The 21398-nt window shown below is 30.1% G+C and overlaps 3 protein-coding genes across 7 annotated transcripts; 1 reads left to right on the top strand and 2 right to left on the bottom strand.

The window, feature by feature from the left end:
* On the bottom strand, nt 1-3404 carry LOC114423444. 3 transcript variants are annotated; one of them, XM_028390209.1, is made up of 4 exons: nt 3050-3404; nt 1681-2309; nt 1193-1296; nt 1-1039 (listed from the first exon to the last, which is right to left on the bottom strand). In XM_028390209.1, the coding sequence occupies exons 1-2, from the start codon at nt 3116-3118 to the stop codon at nt 1728-1730; spliced, it is 651 nt and encodes a 216-aa protein (XP_028246010.1). In that variant the 5' UTR covers nt 3119-3404; the 3' UTR covers nt 1-1039; nt 1193-1296; nt 1681-1727. The 3 variants fall into 3 exon arrangements, with proteins under 3 accessions (XP_028246010.1, XP_028246008.1, XP_028246009.1); XM_028390207.1 differs by having other exon boundaries at nt 1681-2381; nt 3050-3403; XM_028390208.1 differs by having other exon boundaries at nt 3050-3397.
* Nucleotides 3405-6362: 2958 nt separating this feature from the next.
* Nucleotides 6363-11596, bottom strand: LOC114424297 (WRKY transcription factor 6-like). The gene is made up of 6 exons (XM_028391137.1): nt 11198-11596; nt 11004-11102; nt 10539-10679; nt 9887-10234; nt 9180-9293; nt 6363-7086 (listed from the first exon to the last, which is right to left on the bottom strand). The coding sequence occupies exons 1-6, from the start codon at nt 11393-11395 to the stop codon at nt 6532-6534; spliced, it is 1455 nt and encodes a 484-aa protein (XP_028246938.1). The 5' UTR covers nt 11396-11596; the 3' UTR covers nt 6363-6531.
* A 5240-nt stretch (nt 11597-16836) lies between these two features.
* On the top strand, nt 16837-18872 carry LOC114423443 (protein transport protein SEC13 homolog B-like). Of its 3 annotated transcripts, none has more exons than XM_028390204.1 (2): nt 16837-17007; nt 17679-18872. In XM_028390204.1, exon 2 carries the CDS (start codon nt 17688-17690, stop codon nt 18591-18593), a length of 906 nt encoding a protein of 301 aa, XP_028246005.1. In that variant the 5' UTR covers nt 16837-17007; nt 17679-17687; the 3' UTR covers nt 18594-18872. The 3 variants fall into 3 exon arrangements, with proteins under 3 accessions (XP_028246005.1, XP_028246004.1, XP_028246007.1); XM_028390203.1 differs by having other exon boundaries at nt 16837-17015; nt 17681-18872; XM_028390206.1 differs by having other exon boundaries at nt 16838-16963; nt 17681-18872.
* The last annotated feature ends 2526 nt before the right edge of the window (nt 18873-21398 follow it).

The following is a 21398-nucleotide window of genomic DNA, read 5'->3' as shown; positions in this document are numbered from 1 at the left end:
TGAGTATAAATGACTGCTATTATATACAATTGTCATTAATACTCCATGGACTGTAAATGAGTGCTATTATATACGTTCAATCATATGTTCCAATAAAAAAAAAACGGTTCGAGAGTAATATTGCTGAAAGATTACAGCTCAGCACATAACTAAACTACCACCTGGTTATCTTCTACAAAATTGGGAAGTGCCTTGTTTTGAAACTTCAACAAAAATTTCTTTCAGCACCAGTATGGTATTTCATCTTAATGTCAGATTCATGCTCAGCTGCAAAAGCTAGAGTTGATAAGAGTGCGCCTTTTGGCCTTTTGAACTCTGAGAATTATAAAATGACATTTTACCCTCTTGAACTGATTCACTATAGCTGTGATCCGTCATAAAAACATCTACTGAGGTTTTCTCCGGAAGCTTTGATTTCATTTCTTCTGCCACAGATTGATTTTTTTTCCTAAGATCTCACCTAAGAATATATCAGTCTGGTACATTTTGTTTTGTTCTGTCACTAGCTTTGTTGTAATCATCTTTATTTAGTGAGGATTTTGCCTGCTCAGGCAAACCAGAATTGAATAACTGAGGCAACTTGATGCCATTTTCCCTATACACATTTTTAAAACTGCAGACAGAGTCTTTGCCAAAAGAAAGAAAGTTTATTCCCTTAGGTGTCACAGTTGGCAATTTCTTAGGAATGTCCACCTTGTTTTGAGTTTTGTGAGACACATTTTGATCTTCACGGGTCCCAATTTGAACAGGACTTTCCTTGGTCGTTACTGTGCTTTGTTTCAGTGAACTGGGTGATAATTTTGCAAGATCGATGAAATTAATTCCTTTAGGTGGTCTTGGCTGTTTCTGTACAGTGTTTGTCACCTTATGTTCAACACTGGTGGAAGGATGATTTCCCGCTAGAGTGGTTTTTCTGGACAGAACTAGAGCCATGATTGTTGTTAAGTGGTGTGCTCGAATTTGCATTTCCGGACAGAAGTGGAGACAACTCACGTCTGCACATATTTGAAGGTGTAGGGATATCTTCTTTGGTTGGTACCTGAATCATAAAATTCCCATTTTAATCTATGTGAGAATAGTTATACAGTTCAGATACATGTATATAAAAATTAAAACTGATATCAAGTTTATATTAAGTCCATTAGCACAGTCATTAAAAAGAATTGAAATCAAGTCACATAGGAAGTGATACCTGGTGAGAAAATAGGCAAGCATCACCTCTATAACAAGAGCCTTTGGACACAAAATTGGAACAAGGATATTTTGAGAGCTGGTGATCAAATGGGCAATCATCCCCTTTCATGCAAGAGTGACAAGCAAAGTGAGTACATGGCCGCAATTTCAAAATCAATACAAGGCCTTGTAATTTTTTCCTGGTTCTTGCTATACAACAAGATGAAAATGCTAGCCTAAAATGTGATCACATTTGTTTTTATAATTGGTTAGGGAAAAGGGAGGGGAACTGTGTAAAACATTGCAATGCTAGCCTAAAATACTTTGAACTTAACTAAATATCACAAAATGAAAATCATTGGATCAAAATCTTTAATTCATCATTGGTGGTACATACTAAGAAATAATTGAAAGTAATGAAAATAAAATGAAGTTTAACGTGATCACAAGTTAAGAACAATAATACAACATCAAGAAAAAAAATTAACAATAATATTAGAAGAATACCTTTGTTTTATCTTCCTTCTGACATTCTTTAGTTTCTTTTGAAATTGCTACTCCAACTCCGCATACAATCCCTCTCTTGCTACTTCCACAGTTCCACTATTATTCTCATCTTGAAGTGCATTTACCAAAGAAGATTTAGAGTCATAGCCTTTTTCCTTTTCTTGATTCCCAATCTTAGAAGGATATACCATGTTTCCAGTTACATTTTCAGACTTCTGAACCTCATCTACTTCCATCTGTTCTAAAATTAAAGCATCTGCAGAAGCCACATCAAATGAATTGCCATCTATTCCCAAGTCTCCAGAAATCTCTCCCTCTTCCATTTCTACTTGGTAATCCATCGGCTCAACTTCACCACCATCACTGTGTGTCTTATCTAATCCCAAATTCAGGGGGATTAAATCACTATCACAAATAAGATTTTCAGTTCCTTTCATAACCTGCTCAAACTCAATCATTAGCTTCTGCTCCTTATCAAAACCATTTGCTTGGGTAGACATGTCCTCTATTCCCATCATATGTACTATATCATCTAGGACCATCTTGTTGGAAGTAAAATCCATATCCTTGTCTCCAACCCCCTCAATGGTTTCCTGGACCTCCAATATATCCTTCGGGCCTATAGGGTCCTTGGGATCCAAAAAATCAGAATCAACATTCTTTTTCCTGGTTTTCTTAATCCATTCTACCGCTGCCATTATCTTAAAACAGGGGAAAAAATAGCCTTTTTTAAGAGAGTGGTAAATAAAGATGAGAACAACACATTAAATTGAAACTAACAGCAAATTGAACCATAACCAAAAACCTGATCTTAAACTCCAATTCCTAACCCTTTTGATTTCTATTTACCAAAAATTAAAAAAACACTGAATTGAAACAACATTCAAATAAAAAAAAAGCTTCAAACTTGAATTACTAATCCAAATGTCAACTTGAAAAATTAAAATATTTTTTTAACGAAAAAGTACCCTTTGAGAATTAATGTACCAAAAACTCAAATAAACTGAAAATGTCGGGTTTAGTTTAGAAGTAAGGAAGCCAAAATCAGTGAGTAAATTTTTTTTTACTACTACTATTATTATCTCTAAATATTCACATGACTAAGTTTAAAAGTGCTACTTTGGCAAATTTCAAACACATTCTCCACATAAGGGCTACTTTGCACGGAGACCCGAAAACCCATACCACACTAACCCTAAACGCCCACGCGCCTCCGCAACACGGCGCCGTCGCAATCGCATTAACGGCGAAACCCGCTACTACATCTATAGCGTTCGTTTTGCTAATTAACAACACTGATATCCAGTTCATAGAAGTGCATAGTAATAAATAAATAAAAAAGGTAGGGTTTTGAAGTTGAAAGACATACCGGGAATGTTGAGGGGTTGAATTGAAGCGTTGTACGAAGAAATGTGAGAGAGGAGGTGAATGAGTGCATGGTAAGTGTTGCTACTCAATTGGGATCGACGATATTGAGGGAAATCCATTGCCAATTCAGAGGCTTTTGAGCTATCCATTTTCAGAATTTTGGGCGTTTTTTTAGTTTTGGAGAAGAAAGCTTTACCGGTGATGAAACGCAATACTTGAGAGTGTCGTTTTGGAGAGAATCGCGATCCTTGGTTTTCTTGTCGTTTTTGAGAATGTAAGAAATTTCAGAGAGTGAATTTATGAAGCTGTGAGAATGAGAGAGAGGAAGCAACTGGCGCGCGGTGATGTTTCCTTTCCTTCCATTTTTATCTCATTTTACTTTTGATTAATTAAGATATTAATTTAGAAGAAATGTTAATAATAGATATATTTTTCTTCCTCTCTCATCATAAGTATCAAATAATTTTGTTAGTTAATTAAGATTTTAAAAACTTTTGTTTATAACATATATTCTAAAAAATAGATATAAAAATATAAATTATACTATGTGGAAATTGATAAATATACATACATTATATAGTAATAATATTATTTTATCCCTTAATTTTTATCTTTGATAATCATTTTATATAAATTGTTTTCAACTTTTCTATATATTTTAAAAGTCCTTATTTTCAATTGTTTTTTTACAACATATTTTAAAGCAATCAAATTTAAATGGGTACAAATATAATATAATATTTATATGAATTTAAGTTTTCTTAAATATAATAATCGTTAATGTATAGCAAATATATATATATATATATATATATATATATATATAATATTTACATTTTTTAAATAATTGGGTACAAAATAATCATATAATAATGATAATTACTAAAATTAATGATAATCAATTTATTCTAAACATTATTAATTATTAATTACACTCATTACGTGGTGTTTTATAAATATAAAATCTATATTTCATATTTCATTAATTCATTGGATACAAATGTAGATGAAAGCATAATAATATTAATGTTACCTCAAATAATTTTTTATAGCAACAATACTGTAATATAAATACTTAATAAATTTCATTATCTTTTTAATTTAATTTTGATTTTTTATTTATTAAGATAATTTAAATTTTAAAAAAGAAATAAAACTGTAAACACTCAATTTGAAACCATCAATTCTAAATTTGAAGGGAGAAATAATTTACACATTGTTTTAGACAAATAAAAATCTTAAAATAATTATTTTTTTTTCAATTTATAAATATACCAGACATAGAATCACGTTGTTAGCAGGATTTGCTTCTGTCGAGTAAGTATTTCATACTATTTTTATTTATTTTGTGTGATAATATTATTTTTTTCTCAAATAATTGTGACAATTTTCAAGTTCAATAGTACTTTTCTTTTGTTATTTACATTAATTATTATTATTTTAATATTTTATTTTATTTTTATTTTAATGGTGATTTTATTTTTATTTGAAACATAACCTTTGACATAAAATTTAGTTAAATAAACTTTAATTAAACAAATTGAAAATGATACTTTTTCATCAAAACTTGCAGATTTAGTTAATTTTTTAATAAAATAAAAAAATGATGCAGCACACGATCGAAACACACACGGCGTATTGTACTACTTTAAAACATTGTTCTTTAATATCCACAGGAAATTTTTTTAGGTAGAAACAAACCTAATACATTATTCTTAGGTAATCAATAAGAATTCCATAACTAATAAAAAAAAATCAGGATGTCAAGTAAGATTAAATTTGATATTCTTTTTATTTTTTTTAATCTTCTTTCTGATTTTTTGTTAAATCAAAGATACAAATGATGAGCTAAATTTATTAAATAAAAAAATAAAACTTACAAAATTTTGTTCTTTATGATAAATTTTTACCAATATAAAAATATTTCAAAAATATTTTATAAAGTATATTAGTAATATTTTATTTTTTATGATATGAACAAGTTTAATCACGCACTCAAACAACATTATAAAAGAATACATAATTTAAATTATATAAACAATTAAACACCTAATTTAAATAAATTAATTATAATGGAAATAAATTGCAATAAAAATTTCTTTAAAATTATTTTGTTAATATATAATATTCATGTTTTTATTGATGTTTAAGCTAAGTCGAATACTTTTCATAGAAATTTGATTTTATAAAGTACATGAGATGCATAAATAGATAAAAAAAAATATAGCAATAGATTCAAAAAAGTGAAGCGAGGCTTTATTCTAATTATAATTATAAATAATTAATAATTTTTAAAAATAAAAAATTATGAAAAAAAGTTAAAAACTAAAACATGCTACACCTTAAATAGTATGTGACTTCACACCGAGAAATTTTTTTCTTAATTTTAACTTTTTATCTATAATTATTATTCTAATATTTTTTTTAACTTTTTAATTATAACTATAGTTTGATTTCAATTTTAAACTTTGGATATATTATATAAACTGAATATGTCTTTCTTTTATAAATACATTATATTGAATATTAACACTACAGTAATATTTATTAATCCTAATTAAAATTGTATTCTAAAAATTAAAATTATAAATTCAACGGTAATAAAGTCTTATGATTACTTAAAATCAACGTGTTTTATTTATATTAATAAATTTATTATTTAAAATAAAATACTCTACAATTTTACACCACCAAAATATATTATTTTGAAATTTAAATTTTATTTTCTAAATTTGAATTATAATCCTTTGTATAATTTCAATGCAATTTAGCAAAAAAATTAGGAAGAAGATTATAAAATAAAACAGAAAGATTATCATATTTAACTTTACTTGATATACTGATTTTTTATTTATTTTATTTTATTAGTTGTAAAATTCTTACTAATTGTGTCTTACGATAAGATGTTGGGTTTGTGCCTACTTTAAGAGTTTTTCTATTGACTATATGTATCATGATATCACTAGCTCGAACCAGGACTTGGAATAGTGATATATCAAATATGTAAATCTTCAATATATATATACCTATCAATGCTATGCTCTCAACCTGTTCCTCATAGTGTTGGATGCGGCTTTCAAGAAGTTGTTAGTGATTTTCATGCTGCTGAATTCTACTTCGAAGTGGCTGAAACTGTTCTTCAGAATGTTTTATGTGACCTTCAAGGTGCTGCCCTGGTCAATATCGGTCTTGCTCTATATATAAAGATCAATGAAGCTCTTGATACCATGTTAGAATATCTTATATGAATCAGACTTAACAATAAGACAATATAATCAGAGTGAACCAAAACGGATGAAGCAACAGACCATACAGACTAAGCAAATAAACTATACATATAATGCAGCATAAAGCAGACTAAGTGAGAAGACTATAAGGCAAAGCATAATCGTACATGAAGAAGAAGAAGAGAGGACATGACATTACTCATTTTATTATCTTATTCTAAAACCAAATTACACTCATAATTACAATTATTTAGTCTTAATTGTTATTGCCATGTTGGATATCTCCACTAGTACCATTAATGTTTGAATGTGAACTTCCAATAATAGATGTTACGGCAGCCATAAGAGCTGCACTGAATTTCGGGTCCGCAGTGATAGCAGCTGTTGCTGCATTTACCGTGTCCACAAATGAAGCAGTTTCTGTTCCCTGGTCAAAAATGTTTGTAGCTGATGACATAAACTTCTGAGCCAAAACTGGGGAAAGGAGGCTATGTTGGTTATCTTGTGGTGCTCCTTGTAGTAGCTGTGAGGAATTATTGGTAGCACTTTGAGTGAGATCCAAAGTTATAGTTGGAAATGGAGCTGAAGCTGAGAGGGTTGCTGTGTTCTGTGAGCATGAAAGTGCTGCAGTACTTTCCAATATGTTTGGGTGAATAAGGCCATCTGAGCTTAGCATTGATCCTGAAAGAAGCATTGATGCAGCTGCTGATGTGGTGGATGCCATTGCCCTGGCAGTGGGAGAGAGTACATGATTATGCTGTCCTTCATATGTTGTGATCAATACACTTTGATCCTCAGCACTCCTTTGTACCTTTAAAGAAACATCAGTCCACTAGTTAAATATTGATGCAACTTCTTGGTAGAGATGCAAGTCATATATCCTTTGTCAAAAATTCTTTAATAGTCAAGTGGCTTCACAATCTTTTTTTCTTTTTTAATATGGATCTCAAATTTTATTTGTAATATACTAATATGTCTAAATAATAATGTCACAATTAGTTCAAAACTTATCCTACATGTGACAGATATTTCCTTTCGTAAACAATCTATTGTTAGAGACTAAATGAGTATTCTCCTTATGATAACTGTTAAATATGAGTTGTTTTTATAATGAAAATATAATGAAAATAATCTTAAAAATAATTATTTAACAGTTATTTATGTTTAATTGTTAAGAATGAGTGTTTTTTTTTATTTATGGTTTGCAGATATGAAAAGAGAGATTAAAAGCAAAAAATATGCAAAAAATAACAAAAATATGAAAAAGAAAGATTTTGGCATCAGGCCCAGCCCAAGACGCGCAATGTACATTCAACGAAAAAATACGCACGGGCGCTAAGCGAGAAGAGGTGCGCTAAGCGCAAATACAGACACTCGTGCTAAGCGAGCAACACAGGCTTAGTGCAAGTAGGCAGACCCAAGTCCACTCCAACAAATATAAAAAGAGGATCAAGCCAAGGAAAAAAGACACACCGAGTCTGAGAACACTTTAATACACACATAAAGCCTGAGAATTCTTCCTTAGGAAATTCCTTCTTCTCTTTCATTGTTTTCTATTCCCTTCTCCATTCCTTTTCCTCCATTAGTTGTCTATATCCCCTTCAAGTGTAAGACCCCTTATGGTTATGAGAGACTAAACCCTTTGTTAGGCCTGACAAGCCTAAAAAACCAAAAGATGTATTATATGTTTCATATCTATCAATGCAAACATGTGTTTTCTTTCCTATTATCCTTTCTTATTTTAATTTCACGTATCATTCATCCTTACATTATCTTTAGGGGTTAGGTACTCGACAGAGAATAATCTTTAATAGAAATACAAGGAAGGTCTTATATGCATCAATTTTAGGGATTAATCGTTTGACAAAGGATAATTTCTAATAAAACTAAAAGGAAGAGGTATTTTAATAAAATCATTGTTAGACATAGAGTGATTGCATTATGTCATGCATCAAAACAAACACCTAGAATTAGAACTTTATATATTTTATCTATTGAGTCTTTGCAAAGACAATTAAAAGATAGATACATAAGATAGACTTGTCATCGTGAGACATTAGGAACAAGTATTCTAATATATGTAGGTAGAAAAAATTTACCTAATTAATAGAAAAAAACTAAAATAATACATCTTAGACAAATGAGATATGTTAGGTCCTAATATTCTAATTCCATTGAATTTCCTATTATATTTTTTGTCTCTTAGTAATATCTATTATTTTAGTTAGGGTTTCTTTTAACTCATCTTATCTTCTATTTTTATAAATTAGAAATTATCCAATACAAGTATAAAACAAAGTCAATGTAAAAATCAATATTCAAACTTTTGAGTGTTTACCACTTAAATATTTTAATACCCTTGCCAAACAGTCAACACATTTTAACAGCAATATGAATCTTGGTTCACAAAGTTATTGGAGACTAGTCCCTTTACACTAATTAAATTCAAGTCTCATGTGTTTAATACTATATAACTCAACACCTTAAACTTGTCGAGTATTCAAGTTTTTTTTTATTAGTATTTCAAATGCTAGAAGAATTAAATTTATTAGGCAAATACTAATTAGTTTGTTTGGAATATTGGTTAAAAGAATTTTTTTTATTAGAATGTAAAAAATCATGTTATTTATGATTTTTTTAAGTTGTTTTGTGATTTCCATAATAAATATTTTTTATTTTTGTTTCTTAAATAATATTTTAAGGACATCGAATTAGCGAGAACCAATATCTTATGTGCAGATTGGTAAGTTCACGGAATCAAATTGAGTAATCTTAAATCACATGTAGTTTTCTGCTAGTAACCTACGATTGGAGTGGGTTGTTTGCATTTTAGCCTAATCTTTCCAAAAACAAAGTAAATAAATTTTCATAAAGAGTTGATAGATCGAGATCGAGAGTGTATACTTGCTTCCGAACTGTACAAGCAGTCCCCATTGAGCAACGATAATAAGATCGCGGACATGGATTTCCTTTTGCCATCTTCTGTCCATACTTTCTCCATTGACATCCATCTGATATCTGTGATGAATTGATGAAAAGAAAATTAATATCTAGTAGCAGGTATAAGATATATCGACCAGAAATTTTTAACTCAAAGAATGCAACTTCACATACAAAAAAATGCTCTAGATTTGTTAGCGAATGCCATGCTAGCTAGCTTCAATAAACAATTAAATCAATTAAGCATTTATTCCAATAAGAATTTATTACATTTTAGTTACCAAGAACATGGTACGGATAGGAATATATATGCAGTTCGTATATATAAATAAATGATTCATCATTTTTACGTTATATTGTAAGGATTTTCGTTTATTTGAAGAGAATCTAGTACACATGTGTGTAATATGGTGAGAAAATCTGGTAACTCCCACAACATCTTAGAGTTTATTTTGTAAGTTTCCCCATTATTATAATTATAATTGTTGAAATAAGTTAAAATTTAAGAACTCAATTATATATGTAACTTATTTCATTTCATACTTTTTTTATCGGCAAATATTATTTATTAATGATTAATTTTTTTGTCAGTACAAACATAAAATCCATAACTTTTTCCTCCTAGCTAGCCTTCTCTTTTACTACCAAGCCAATACTTATTTTATACTAACCATAGATGAATCTGTTCTTGCACGAACTGATACACGAGCTTTCTTGATCATTGACATGGTTTCTGATGCTTGATCAACATCCCTCAAAGAACTCAATCTTGTTGCTTCAGTTGAGATCCACCCCCAAAGAGCTTTGTGATCAGCTGGACTCTCATGCTGATCTACCATAGATTTTTCACTATCCTTGCCAGAATCCAACTTGTCAATAATGTTTTTGCTTTCTTGCAGTTTTCGTTCTGAATAATGTTGCTGTGAAGGATCTTCCTTTGTAGCAATTCCAATATCCAACAAAGACCTTGGAATAATCATATCATCTCTCTTATCATTCTCCTTTATGGCTCCATTAATCTACATCAAAACGACAATGTCAGCAATTTGGAAACTGTAGAGGGAATTTATATATAATTTATTAATTAGATCATATTTGAATGATCAATATAAAAAAAACATTCAACTAATATTTTTATGCGGTTAATTATAAAACTAACTTTTAATCTTGATATAGTATATATATATATAGTGGTATGATCTAATTTTATAGTCTTTATTTTTCAAAACAAAAAGTATTTTTACTTACACACATGAACTATATATATATATGTAAGTGTATATCTTTGGTTTTCGTAAAGTACAATTTAAACGCATTAATTACCTCATTTTCATGTTGTTTATGCGTAAGTTTCATAAGATCCTTGTGCAGGGCATTGTACTTATTATTCAGATTATGAACCAGCTCTCTCAAGCGTCGATTTTCAGCATTCATCTGCTGCAACTCAGATAGCATAGCTACAAACTGTATCCAGAATAGGGGAAAAGTATCATTCTGATATAAATCTCTGTCATAAACTAGTTAGCCCAGAAAAATTGAACTTTAAGATGTAAAGTAAATACAAGGGATGCAATTCAGCTAGCTACTACAAACTGCACCCAGAAAAGAAAGAAAAAAATTATTCTGATATAAATTTATCTCATAGACTAATTATCCCAAAAAAACTTAAACGGTAGAGTAAATACACATAAATAATCTTATATTATATCTCAAATAATTTTCATCTTAAAAGCTATATGTTTGACAAAATTAAAAACTTATATACATGGTACAAATTAAGAAGAGTACCTTATTTCTGGTATTATCCTTTGCCTTGGACGGTTCTTCTTCCATATTTGATCTATTGCTCGTTGAAGTACTATTTGTAATAAGGAGATCTAAACTAGTCTACAAATTAACAAAGAAGAAAATTAAAATAATTAATTAATACAGTAAAAACCAGAGAAAGAAAGAAATTAGAATTCATAATTAAGCTTGCCTACATTAGGAAGCTCCATTTGGTGATGCACCATTTGATCATCAACTTCACTTTTCTTTTTCTTCTTCTCTGCGAAGAAATCTATCTCATCCACGACAAGTCGTTTCCCATTAAACGACATCGTTGGAGAAGACTGTGTAACTGCAACATTAGAGATATCATTGCAGGTAGCTTCCATTTTGCTAGTTAATTTTTTATACATAATAATGAAGTACTACTTTGTATTTGCACTTATGGAAGGAGTGTGAATGAGCTAGGTTTGGGTATAGAATTACAACAAGAAATTAAGTTTCTTGGGGACAAAGAAAGTGGTTGAATCAGTATCAAAGAAGAGTCCTATGTCTACTTATTATTATTATTATTCTTCCCATAACTTGTTAAATGAATGTGAAGAGAGAGAAGGGTTGAAGTCAGAGATAATGAGATGCAATAGACTCGGCAACAAAGATGGATTGGACTAAGACCAAATATTATGTGATATGAGCATTCGTTATTATTAATATTAAAGATTTGGAAAATGAGGTAAGATGGTGCGTAATAATGTCCACGTGGCAGTTTCCCATAGGGCTACAATCAGAAATATACTAAGAAAATTGTAACCACGGGTGTTTCAGACACAGTTTTATAGTAATATAGTTGTAGAAAGACAAATCTGACTTCGAAATTCTCAAAATTCAGTGCAGCAACCTGTTTTTTTTTTATTATATTATTCTCTGTCTCATTAATATTTATCAAAAAGAAAAAAATTATTTCAAAATTATTATTATTTTAATTTTTTAATACGATATTAATTATTTTTTTACTTATAACTAAAATAAATTAATAATAATAAAATTAATTTTACATAATTGTTATTTTATTTATTTATTTATTTATTTAGGTTTATATAAAATAATTTAAAACAAAAATTATTAATTGAAGAGAGTATTATATTCTTTTATTTATTTTCTTCTTTTTTTTCATCGCATTGTTTACCCCATTTACCATTTGACTCAGTCTAAGGTGGAGAAATATTTTACAACCGATAAATATATATTCATTAATTAAATATTCAATGGCTCAAATTGTTTACTTGTAATTGTTGGCACATGGTTTCCATTTTTAGCATTTAGTCTTTTTCAAATTATTATGCAATTTACTCTCCTACCCTTTAACCAAACACCTAACCCTCCCCATGCCATCACTGTCGCCACCGTCGACGGCAACGCCATTCCAGGATTGTTTTCAGCCTCTCCTCCTCAATGGCACCATATTCCGTCGTAGACAACACCCAAGCTTTAATACCAATGAAGTTCCATATGGTTGGTAAATATTTAGATATATATTAAATTAGAATTTGCTTCCCATAAAAATATATTAAATTAGAATTTGATCTCTATATTATGTGTATGCAAAATGCTTTAACATAAATAATATATTTAAGCTGGACTATTCAACCTCAATTCCATAATAACTCTATGCTTGTCTTTAAAGTCAATTATATATATGAATAAAATCAAACTTTATAATTAGGCTTGACATTAAAAACTCGTTTATATATAATAGAAAAATATATAACTGTTATACTTAAATTGCAATATAATGTTATCTAAAAAATTTATCATTTCATATTTTATCTTCAAATATATTTTTTATACTTTTATCCCATTTCTAATATGAAAATGTTTAATAAAATTATTTTTTATAATAAATAATTAATAACATTGAAATAAGTTTAAGAATGATTAAGAAGAAATAACGAAATTATAAATTTTTTATGATTTAATGAAATTATAAATGAGTTAAAGAAGTTAAGTTTAATTTCCATACTTTCCTTACAAGTCAATCCTAATTTTTAAATTTGGGCATATTAAATAAATGAGTGTTAAATATAAACATATTTTTCTTATTTTTTAAAATCAAACTTGAAACTTAAAATTTTAATTTGACTCGAAATGTTTTCAGTCTTAGGCAAAAACCTATCAATCTCTTTCTATATCAAAATTAATAATTAATTTTTAGCTATTAAATGAGAGACAAGTGCGCACCCAAACAAAGAAAGGGAAAAGTTGTTGGAAATCCTAAATGTACTTTATCATCTGCATGTGCATGCTTTTAGACTAGAACAACCAATGACTTTCATTAACTAAATTAACAAAATTAACGGTTTGTATTATTTAATTAAGAGGTAGAGTTCAAATTCTTATTGATCCTTAAGCATGAAATAAATCGTGTTGTAAAAGAAATATTTATTTTATGTGCCTTCATAATATTTGACGAAGTTTAGTTGCGACAGGAAAAACTATTACTTCGTACTAATATCATGATCTAAAAAAAAAGAAGATGAATCACACGATGTGAAGCACATGTTAAAAACAAGACTACATATGAAATAAATCATTAGTAAAGTGTATTCCTTTAGAAGCATGCATAGGATGAAGTATTCAAGATTCGACAATATTCATGAGCATTTGGCTTAGTTACCATGTACGTCAAGGTTAAGAGGAGCCAGCTGCTCATCGGTCAACCATGTTGACGACTTACTTTGCTTCCTTATTCTCTAAGACTGCACGTAGGGCACACTCACAACTTGATCTCAAAGGTTGAATATAGAAGGAAAATAGTACTTTGTTTTTTCAGTGGCATTTCTGATGCCCACAATTTATCAGTTTTTCTTTGGTTGATAAAAAAATGGAAGGAAAATAGTGGTTTAAGAAACCACATTTTCTTGCAAAAATAAGAAAACCACAATTTCCAAATTAATGCTATGGATTTGAAGGATGAATTGGGAGGGTTGAGTGATGAATTTTGAAAAGTATATATCTATCTGTACAGTATGAATATTTGTTACATAAAAAATAAAGTGGATTAAAGATCTATGGAGATGTACACAAGATTTTTTCATAAGACGGTTAATTGGAGAACTAATACTATAAGGGATCTATCAATGGAGGAATTAATGCCAAGAAGAGGATCCAATAAAGATCGATATGAATTATACACTTGCATAAAATCAGTATCATATTTAAAAATTATACTTACCAGAATCTAGAGCTAACTACATGTATCACTGGAAAAGGGTAGGACTTTGACACTCGAATAAATAGTGAGTTGAAAATGATAAAATAGAATCCGATATTTATAATGTGGAATAAGAATTTCAAGTTCTTAATTATACGAGTTATTACAGTAGTGTAACAAGCCTTTAGATAATTCATAATTTGTAGATAAGTCATGACTTAAAATCTAATGAATTAGTATCCCAAATTTTCTTTTTTCTCGCTAATTTTGAGATCATTAAATCTTGATGATAGATTTTTCAAAATTTTCGTTTCATAACTAACTTTCATTTTTCTAGTAAAATAAAGTTACTAATAAAATTCATTTGTAGAATTTTTAATTTTTTAGAAAAAAATACAATTGACCTTTCCTTTGAGTTTTGTTGTGCATACAGTAGTCCTACCTTATTCAACTCTAATAATACTTGAGGTTTATACTAAAAACAGTATTGTCCTATATCCTTTAATGTTTTTTTAAAAAAATATACTTCTCTATTCTAAAATATTATATATGATATCATTTAATTCATTTTAATGTGGGTTCGAATTGGAGGGAAAAGAAATGAAGGAAATGTGGTAAGTTTAAATTCCTTTTACTAATAAAAATAGTATTTACCAATAAAATATTATATATGATAACAATTAATATTTACCAATAAAAAAAATTAATGTTAATGAACTGTTTAAAAATTTTACTTTATGACTCTTAGTTTTATCGTCACGAATTTTAAATTTCTACTATATGAAATTTAGGACTTCAAAGAGAATGGAAAGAAAAATTGTTAGTGAATTTTCAAAGTCATCAATAGAATACTTCTTCAAATATCATTCTGTATAACATCAATTTCTTTTTCATTACAATTTAGTAGTTATACCCACATGGAGAGGAGAAAATCAGGAAGAATTATTAAGTAAATGGAACAATGAAGGTGACTCCGTACTAACTAAATCCACCTTAATTATCTATACTACTGATAAATTTTCAAGAAAGTTAAATATTGCCAGGTCCTAATCCAATCATCACTCCAAGTTGAGACATTCGACAAATATTCGACAAATAGCTATGATTTTCACGTTCAGATTCATGTAAATTGTTATTAAAAAGACAAATGCCAAAAAAAAAAATATCAAGAAACAAATATAAAATTTGATAGTTTATTGGGAACTAAAAAAAGTATTAAAAATAAAAAATAAAATTATTATTTTATTAAAAACTGAAAGAAAAAATTTATCAAATAACAATTATAAAATTTAAATATTTATTAGGAATAAAAACATATTTTAATTTTTTTACTTTTCATCCTGCAATTTTTGTCTGTTTTAGACAATATTTTTTGAAAAGTAAAAAAATATTATTTAAATCAGTTTAAGGACAAAAAAAAAGACAAAATAAATATAATTTATAAGAATTAAAAAAATCAAACACAGAAAATAAAAATAAAAACTCTAAATTAGATGGACTATAAATGTATTCATAGGCTTCTTCAGCCAAACAAGTTTTATTTTATATTGTTGATCATGTCAAAAAAGGTTTTTGTTTTTTTGTTTTGGTTCCCCATTGACCCTGCACTCTATATGTAGTAGGTCAAATCCAATTAATGTTATAACTCATTTCGTTTTCGCTAAATCATAATCAATAGTATTGGTTACGGTCAAATTTATGCTTGTAGACGCATATGCGGGGGAGTGTAAGGCATTAGGTTAGCGGTTGATTTTAATTAATTCATAGTCTTCTATGTCACTTTTTTTTATTGTTTATTAATCTAATTAGTGTTGGCTTAACCAGCAAAACGTCAAAGTTTCAAACCAGAAGGTTGTGATTCAACTTTTACATTCCAATGGATCTTATATTAGTGCACTAGGTATAATGACCATTATAAATTTTGTAAAAAAAAAGGTATCATTACAAATTTATGTTTAGATTTATTAAATTTTCTTAATTTTGAAAATTTTCAGGAGTATAAAGGAGTGTTGTATTAGAAAGAGTGTGATAGACTTCATATTTAAGGAATTTAGTATTTGACCCCTTCTACCTCCTAATAATCATTTAATTAATTTGTATTATAAATTTGAAGTGGTTCAACATCAAATCTTCAAAATTTATACATTTAATATTTAATTGTTCATTTGATATATATACAATTACAAAAAAATTATCTTCATATCTACCCCTTAAAATATTTATTTGTAGTTTGTTGTTACCTAAATACAGACAAGTGAACCTAGTATACTAAAATACATAAAGAAATAATTAAGGGTTTGTATAGGGGTTGCATGGCCTCTATTATGGGTTTATCCTTTCCTTTTTTTAAAAAAAAAAGTAAAATAAATAATTAAGGCACATGTACTTTTTATCATAAAAAAAAATTAACTGAGAATAACGGGTTTCTTTCCATAGTTTTAATTATTATTATTTAATTTCGTTTTATAGTTGAATCTGGCTCTAGTTTTTTTTTTTTTTGCACGAGTCTTTTGTTTGGGTCAAGAAGGTCAACGAATCTGGTTTAGGTGCCGGGCTTAAAGTTACGGGTTGGCTTAACTGGGCCAGAAAGCCCAAAGGATTAGGACAGTGAGATCCCATAAAAACAAAACAAAAGGACAAAACGACAGCACTTCTTCTCTTCTCTCATTTTTCAGTTTCTCAGTTTCTTATTCGTTAATCGTTAGATCTCATCTTACACTCACCGGCGAGTCCATCTCGCGCCACCGTCGACTCAGCTCCGGCCATCGCCGTTGGTTCCCTCACTTTCTCACTCTTCTTCTTCTTCTTCTTCTTCTTCTCAGGTTCCTTCTCTATCATCTCTCTCGATCTGTTGAAATTTCAACTTAGATCTTTAGATTCGTATCCATTTCACGATTCTTCCCTGATCATTAGAAATCTATTTCTCTTAGGGACAATTTTCTCATTTAAATTCCTTTACGTGATTTTCTCCAATTGTTTTCGCTAGATGTTTTTTTTAAAGAAAAATCATTTTTCCCATATTTTTTTGTGTTTTTAATTTTTCGAATTGTTCGCGATTCTGTGATCATTTACCGATCAAGAGTCGCATGAATTGTCGTTTCATTTTTTCCAATGAGATATTCGGTGAAATTTTTTGCAAAATCAGAAAAATTGTCTGGGTTTTCAGCTTTTCATCTGCGTGTGAATAGGATTTTACTTTTGGGTATTATAGTTTTGTTGATGGATTCGTAATTATGTAAAGTGAATTGTTTTTTGAAGCTTGAATTGTTGTTTACTTGGAAAATATATTGTATTAAATCTTATGCTTATGCTTTTGTTGATCCTTCACTGTCTTTTATTTGAGATTTGTTTTACCTTTTCAACATTGGACGTGACTAGTTAACACAGGGTTTAGTTTAGTTTTGTTTTAAGTTAGATTTTAGGTTAGTTAGTTCATTTGCAAATGGTTGTTTGGAACTAACTGTTTGCATTATGTTTGTGTTGATAGCGGAAATATGCCTTCTCAGAAGGTTGAAACGGGTCATCAAGACACGGTCCATGATGTTGCAATGGATTACTATGGTAAGAGGCTGGCCACGGCTTCATCAGATCACACAATCAAGATAATTGGGGTGAGCAACTCGGCCTCTCAGCATCTAGCAACCTTGACCGGTCACCAAGGACCTGTATGGCAAGTGGTGTGGGCTCACCCTAAGTTTGGTTCTCTACTTGCGTCTTGTTCCTATGATGGCCGTGTCATTGTTTGGAAGGAGGGCAACCAAAATGAATGGACTCAAGCTCATGTGTTTGACGACCACAAGTCATCTGTGAATTCGGTTGCTTGGGCGCCTCATGAGTTGGGTCTCTGCTTGGCTTGTGGCTCGTCTGATGGGAATATATCTGTTTTGACTGCAAGAGCAGATGGTGGCTGGGACACTGCGAGAATTGATCAGGCTCATCCAGTTGGTGTCACTTCGGTGTCATGGGCACCATCGATGGCACCCGGAGCCCTTGTCGGTGCAGGGCTGCTTGATCCTGTACAGAAGCTGTGCTCTGGTGGTTGTGATAATACTGTGAAGGTATGGAAGCTAAACAATGGACTCTGGAAGATGGACTGCTTCCCTGCTCTTCAGATGCACACGGATTGGGTTCGAGATGTTGCTTGGGCACCCAATTTAGGGCTCCCTAAATCTACCATTGCTAGTGCATCACAGGACGGTAAAGTGATTATATGGACCGTGGCGAAAGAGGGGGATCAGTGGGAAGGCAAGGTTTTGAATGATTTCAACACCCCTGTTTGGAGGGTCTCATGGTCATTGACAGGAAACATATTGGCTGTGGCTGATGGGAACAACAATGTGACATTGTGGAAGGAAGCAGTTGATGGGGAATGGCAACAGGTGACAACAGTGGAGCCTTAGAATGTGATATTTTTCCTTTTGAAAATGGTTAGAATTTTCGTTTTGAAATATAGTTGACATCTTGTTTCTTTGCATATTATACAGTTGATTAATTGTGCTTCATAATGCACTAAGTTCCTTGAGGTTTGTGATCCATTGAGTATTTTGTGCTTGGAAGAATGAAGTTGATTAGTTTGAGTTGTTTTAAGATTTAGAATGATGTTTTCCAAGCATATAATGTGACAATATCTTATATTCCGGGAGTTGCATAAATTAATGGCTGTGGCGTTTAATTTTGGATTATCGAGATTAATCCATCACCATTAGTAAATAATATCCTTCATAATTTGGTTTATAATCCAGCCTAAAAACATGATATGATCCTTGTAATCAACCTTACCTAGTGGGATAAGGCTATTTTTATTGATGTTGCATTACATAGTTAGGGTAAGGGTAATATCTTTTATTTGACAACAATATATACGGTTAGTACTTCATAAATTATAATGCAAATTGCTCTTTGCAACTGTCCTGTGATTCCAGAGCTGAGTTTGATTTTAATTTTGATGTATGGCAAAAGAATGATTTACTTTTAATACAGACATAATCAGCAGGGATATCTATGCAGTAGGACAAATTTCTAACTAGTTAGATGCCGCAGCATGCTTATTAACCACTTTGGTGCAGCCACACCCTTAAAAGTGGATGTGAAAATTTAAGAGACGAGCTTTCAAAGCAAAAGTCTATATAGATTTATTTATTCAAAGACAAGCAAGTCAAACGCTAACAATCACTCTCAAAGTGAGGATATTAAACATTCAAGTACTAAGTATCTTAAGTGATTCACGACCCTAACCAAGAATGACTCAAGAAAACAAGTAACCCAAATCAATTTCACTTTCTTGTTAATTTGTTAAAAGATAATTCAAAAATAATTTGATTAAAATCAATTAAAAATCTCGCCCTTACCGTAGATTTCCCAAGTTGGGGCTCGATTCCTACAACGAGGAATTAATTTCACTTTCTATTCCCTTATTTGGGACGCAATTCCTTTGCGATGGAAATGATTAGATTAAGAGGAAATTTTATTCCTTATCCTATTTTTTTCATCTTACTCGAGATTTTTAATATTTAAAATCAGTTTATATTTTTTTTACGTTTATAAAATCATATTTTTATATTTGTAACTCATGGTAAACCCTTCGATCATACTTATATAAGATTGAAATAAATGTCTAGTACAAAGTTCTTAAGTTTCTAGCTTTTTGTCATCGTGGTCATTCTGTTTTTAACTATCTTTATCGAAAGCCCCTTACCTCATTAGACAGTAGTTAGAGGTCATTTTGTTTGGAAAGAATTAGGTCGTGTTTGGCAATTCTCTCCGGTACCGCTTAAACAGTCGAACATAAGGAAGGTTAACATTGAAGCCAAGAGATCATGGTGTGACTCCCTTCTTTAGAGGCTTTTAAGGCTAACTGGATCTTCCACAAGTTGATATGAAGATGATGGACTAGCTCTAGTCCAAAGCAAAGTCAAGTAAATCATGCATTTTTGTGGTACATACTTTTTTTATATGTAAGAATCGAAGATAAAACAGAAAATTTACATCAACTAACTCACGGATCAGCTAGACTCCCTTGAATTTGTGGTACAAACTTACAAAGGAACTTCAGTATTTAAGTCAACAAATGAACCAATATAGCTAACAGTATATAGAAAGTGAGTGGTTCTACTAATCTATATGTATGGTGGTGCTTTATTTATATAAAATTCAAATGCAAGTGAGCCACAACATCTAAGGGCAGTCATGAGGTAGATTTTCCAGAATGCAGACATTAAATATTATGAAACTTGTAGCATGAAAAGTGCAAGTATATATTGAAAATCCTCTGATTCAAGCATATATGGAGTGCTGACATTCGGCTATATATTTGCACGTTACTGACACATTGGGGCTCGAAGAATAACCCTCGACCCAACTAATTAAGTACTAGCTAAGATAATTTGGACCTTCTTTCAATGTGGTGAGGCCTAGTGGGTTGAGCTTGTTTAATTGACTGGGAATTTAAATTGTTAGAATTATTACAACAAACCTCAACAACGATATAAACGTATGTTGCTTATGCAGATTTTTGTAATAAACTAATAATACTCGTATAGTATTAGAATATTTCTTATACATGTGGTGGGAAAATTAGAACTATCGTGTCTACAAGTTCATGGTTCTAGTCTTGTTTAAATTTTACGTTTTTCTTCACTGATAAAACAAATTATTGCAATAACGAAAGCACAAGGACCCAAAAGCTACCTAGTCAAAGCTAAAAACCAATCGGTCCAATATTCAAGGTCTATGTACCAACAACCTATTATATGGTGGCATTTGGAGCTCTCATATAGTTCCAAGCCCCTCTTTCAATCTTAATTGCTCATATTTGTTTATAAAAAAAATGTTCATATTTGTGTATGGCTTACACATTGCACGTCTACTAATATAACTCAAGTTCGTTTTTTCTTTTGCAAAAACAGTGGTATAATGAAAATGCATCCCAATATATACTACGGATAGAATATCAATGACACATTGAAAATAGAAACTCATGTAAAGGAGAATGTGTGCAAACTGCAAGCAATTCCACTTTTTAATTTACAGCTACTCAATACTCAACTAGACCATTTACCAAAAAATAAAAAAAAAGACTCAACTAGACCATAGATGTTAGGAAATTTTTTTGACAAAATTGTTTACCAAAAAAAAAAAAAGTGAGTCAAGAGAATTGAATCCATACCTATAATAATGAAGCATGAGAGTATATTTATTAACCAAAT

The sequence above is a fragment of the Glycine soja genome, chromosome 8 (genome assembly GCF_004193775.1).
Source record: "Glycine soja cultivar W05 chromosome 8, ASM419377v2, whole genome shotgun sequence".
Lineage (NCBI taxonomy): Eukaryota > Viridiplantae > Streptophyta > Magnoliopsida > Fabales > Fabaceae > Glycine > Glycine soja.
The sequence above is the reverse complement of the archived record's forward strand: the minus strand, read 5'-3'. Positions and strand labels throughout refer to the sequence as shown.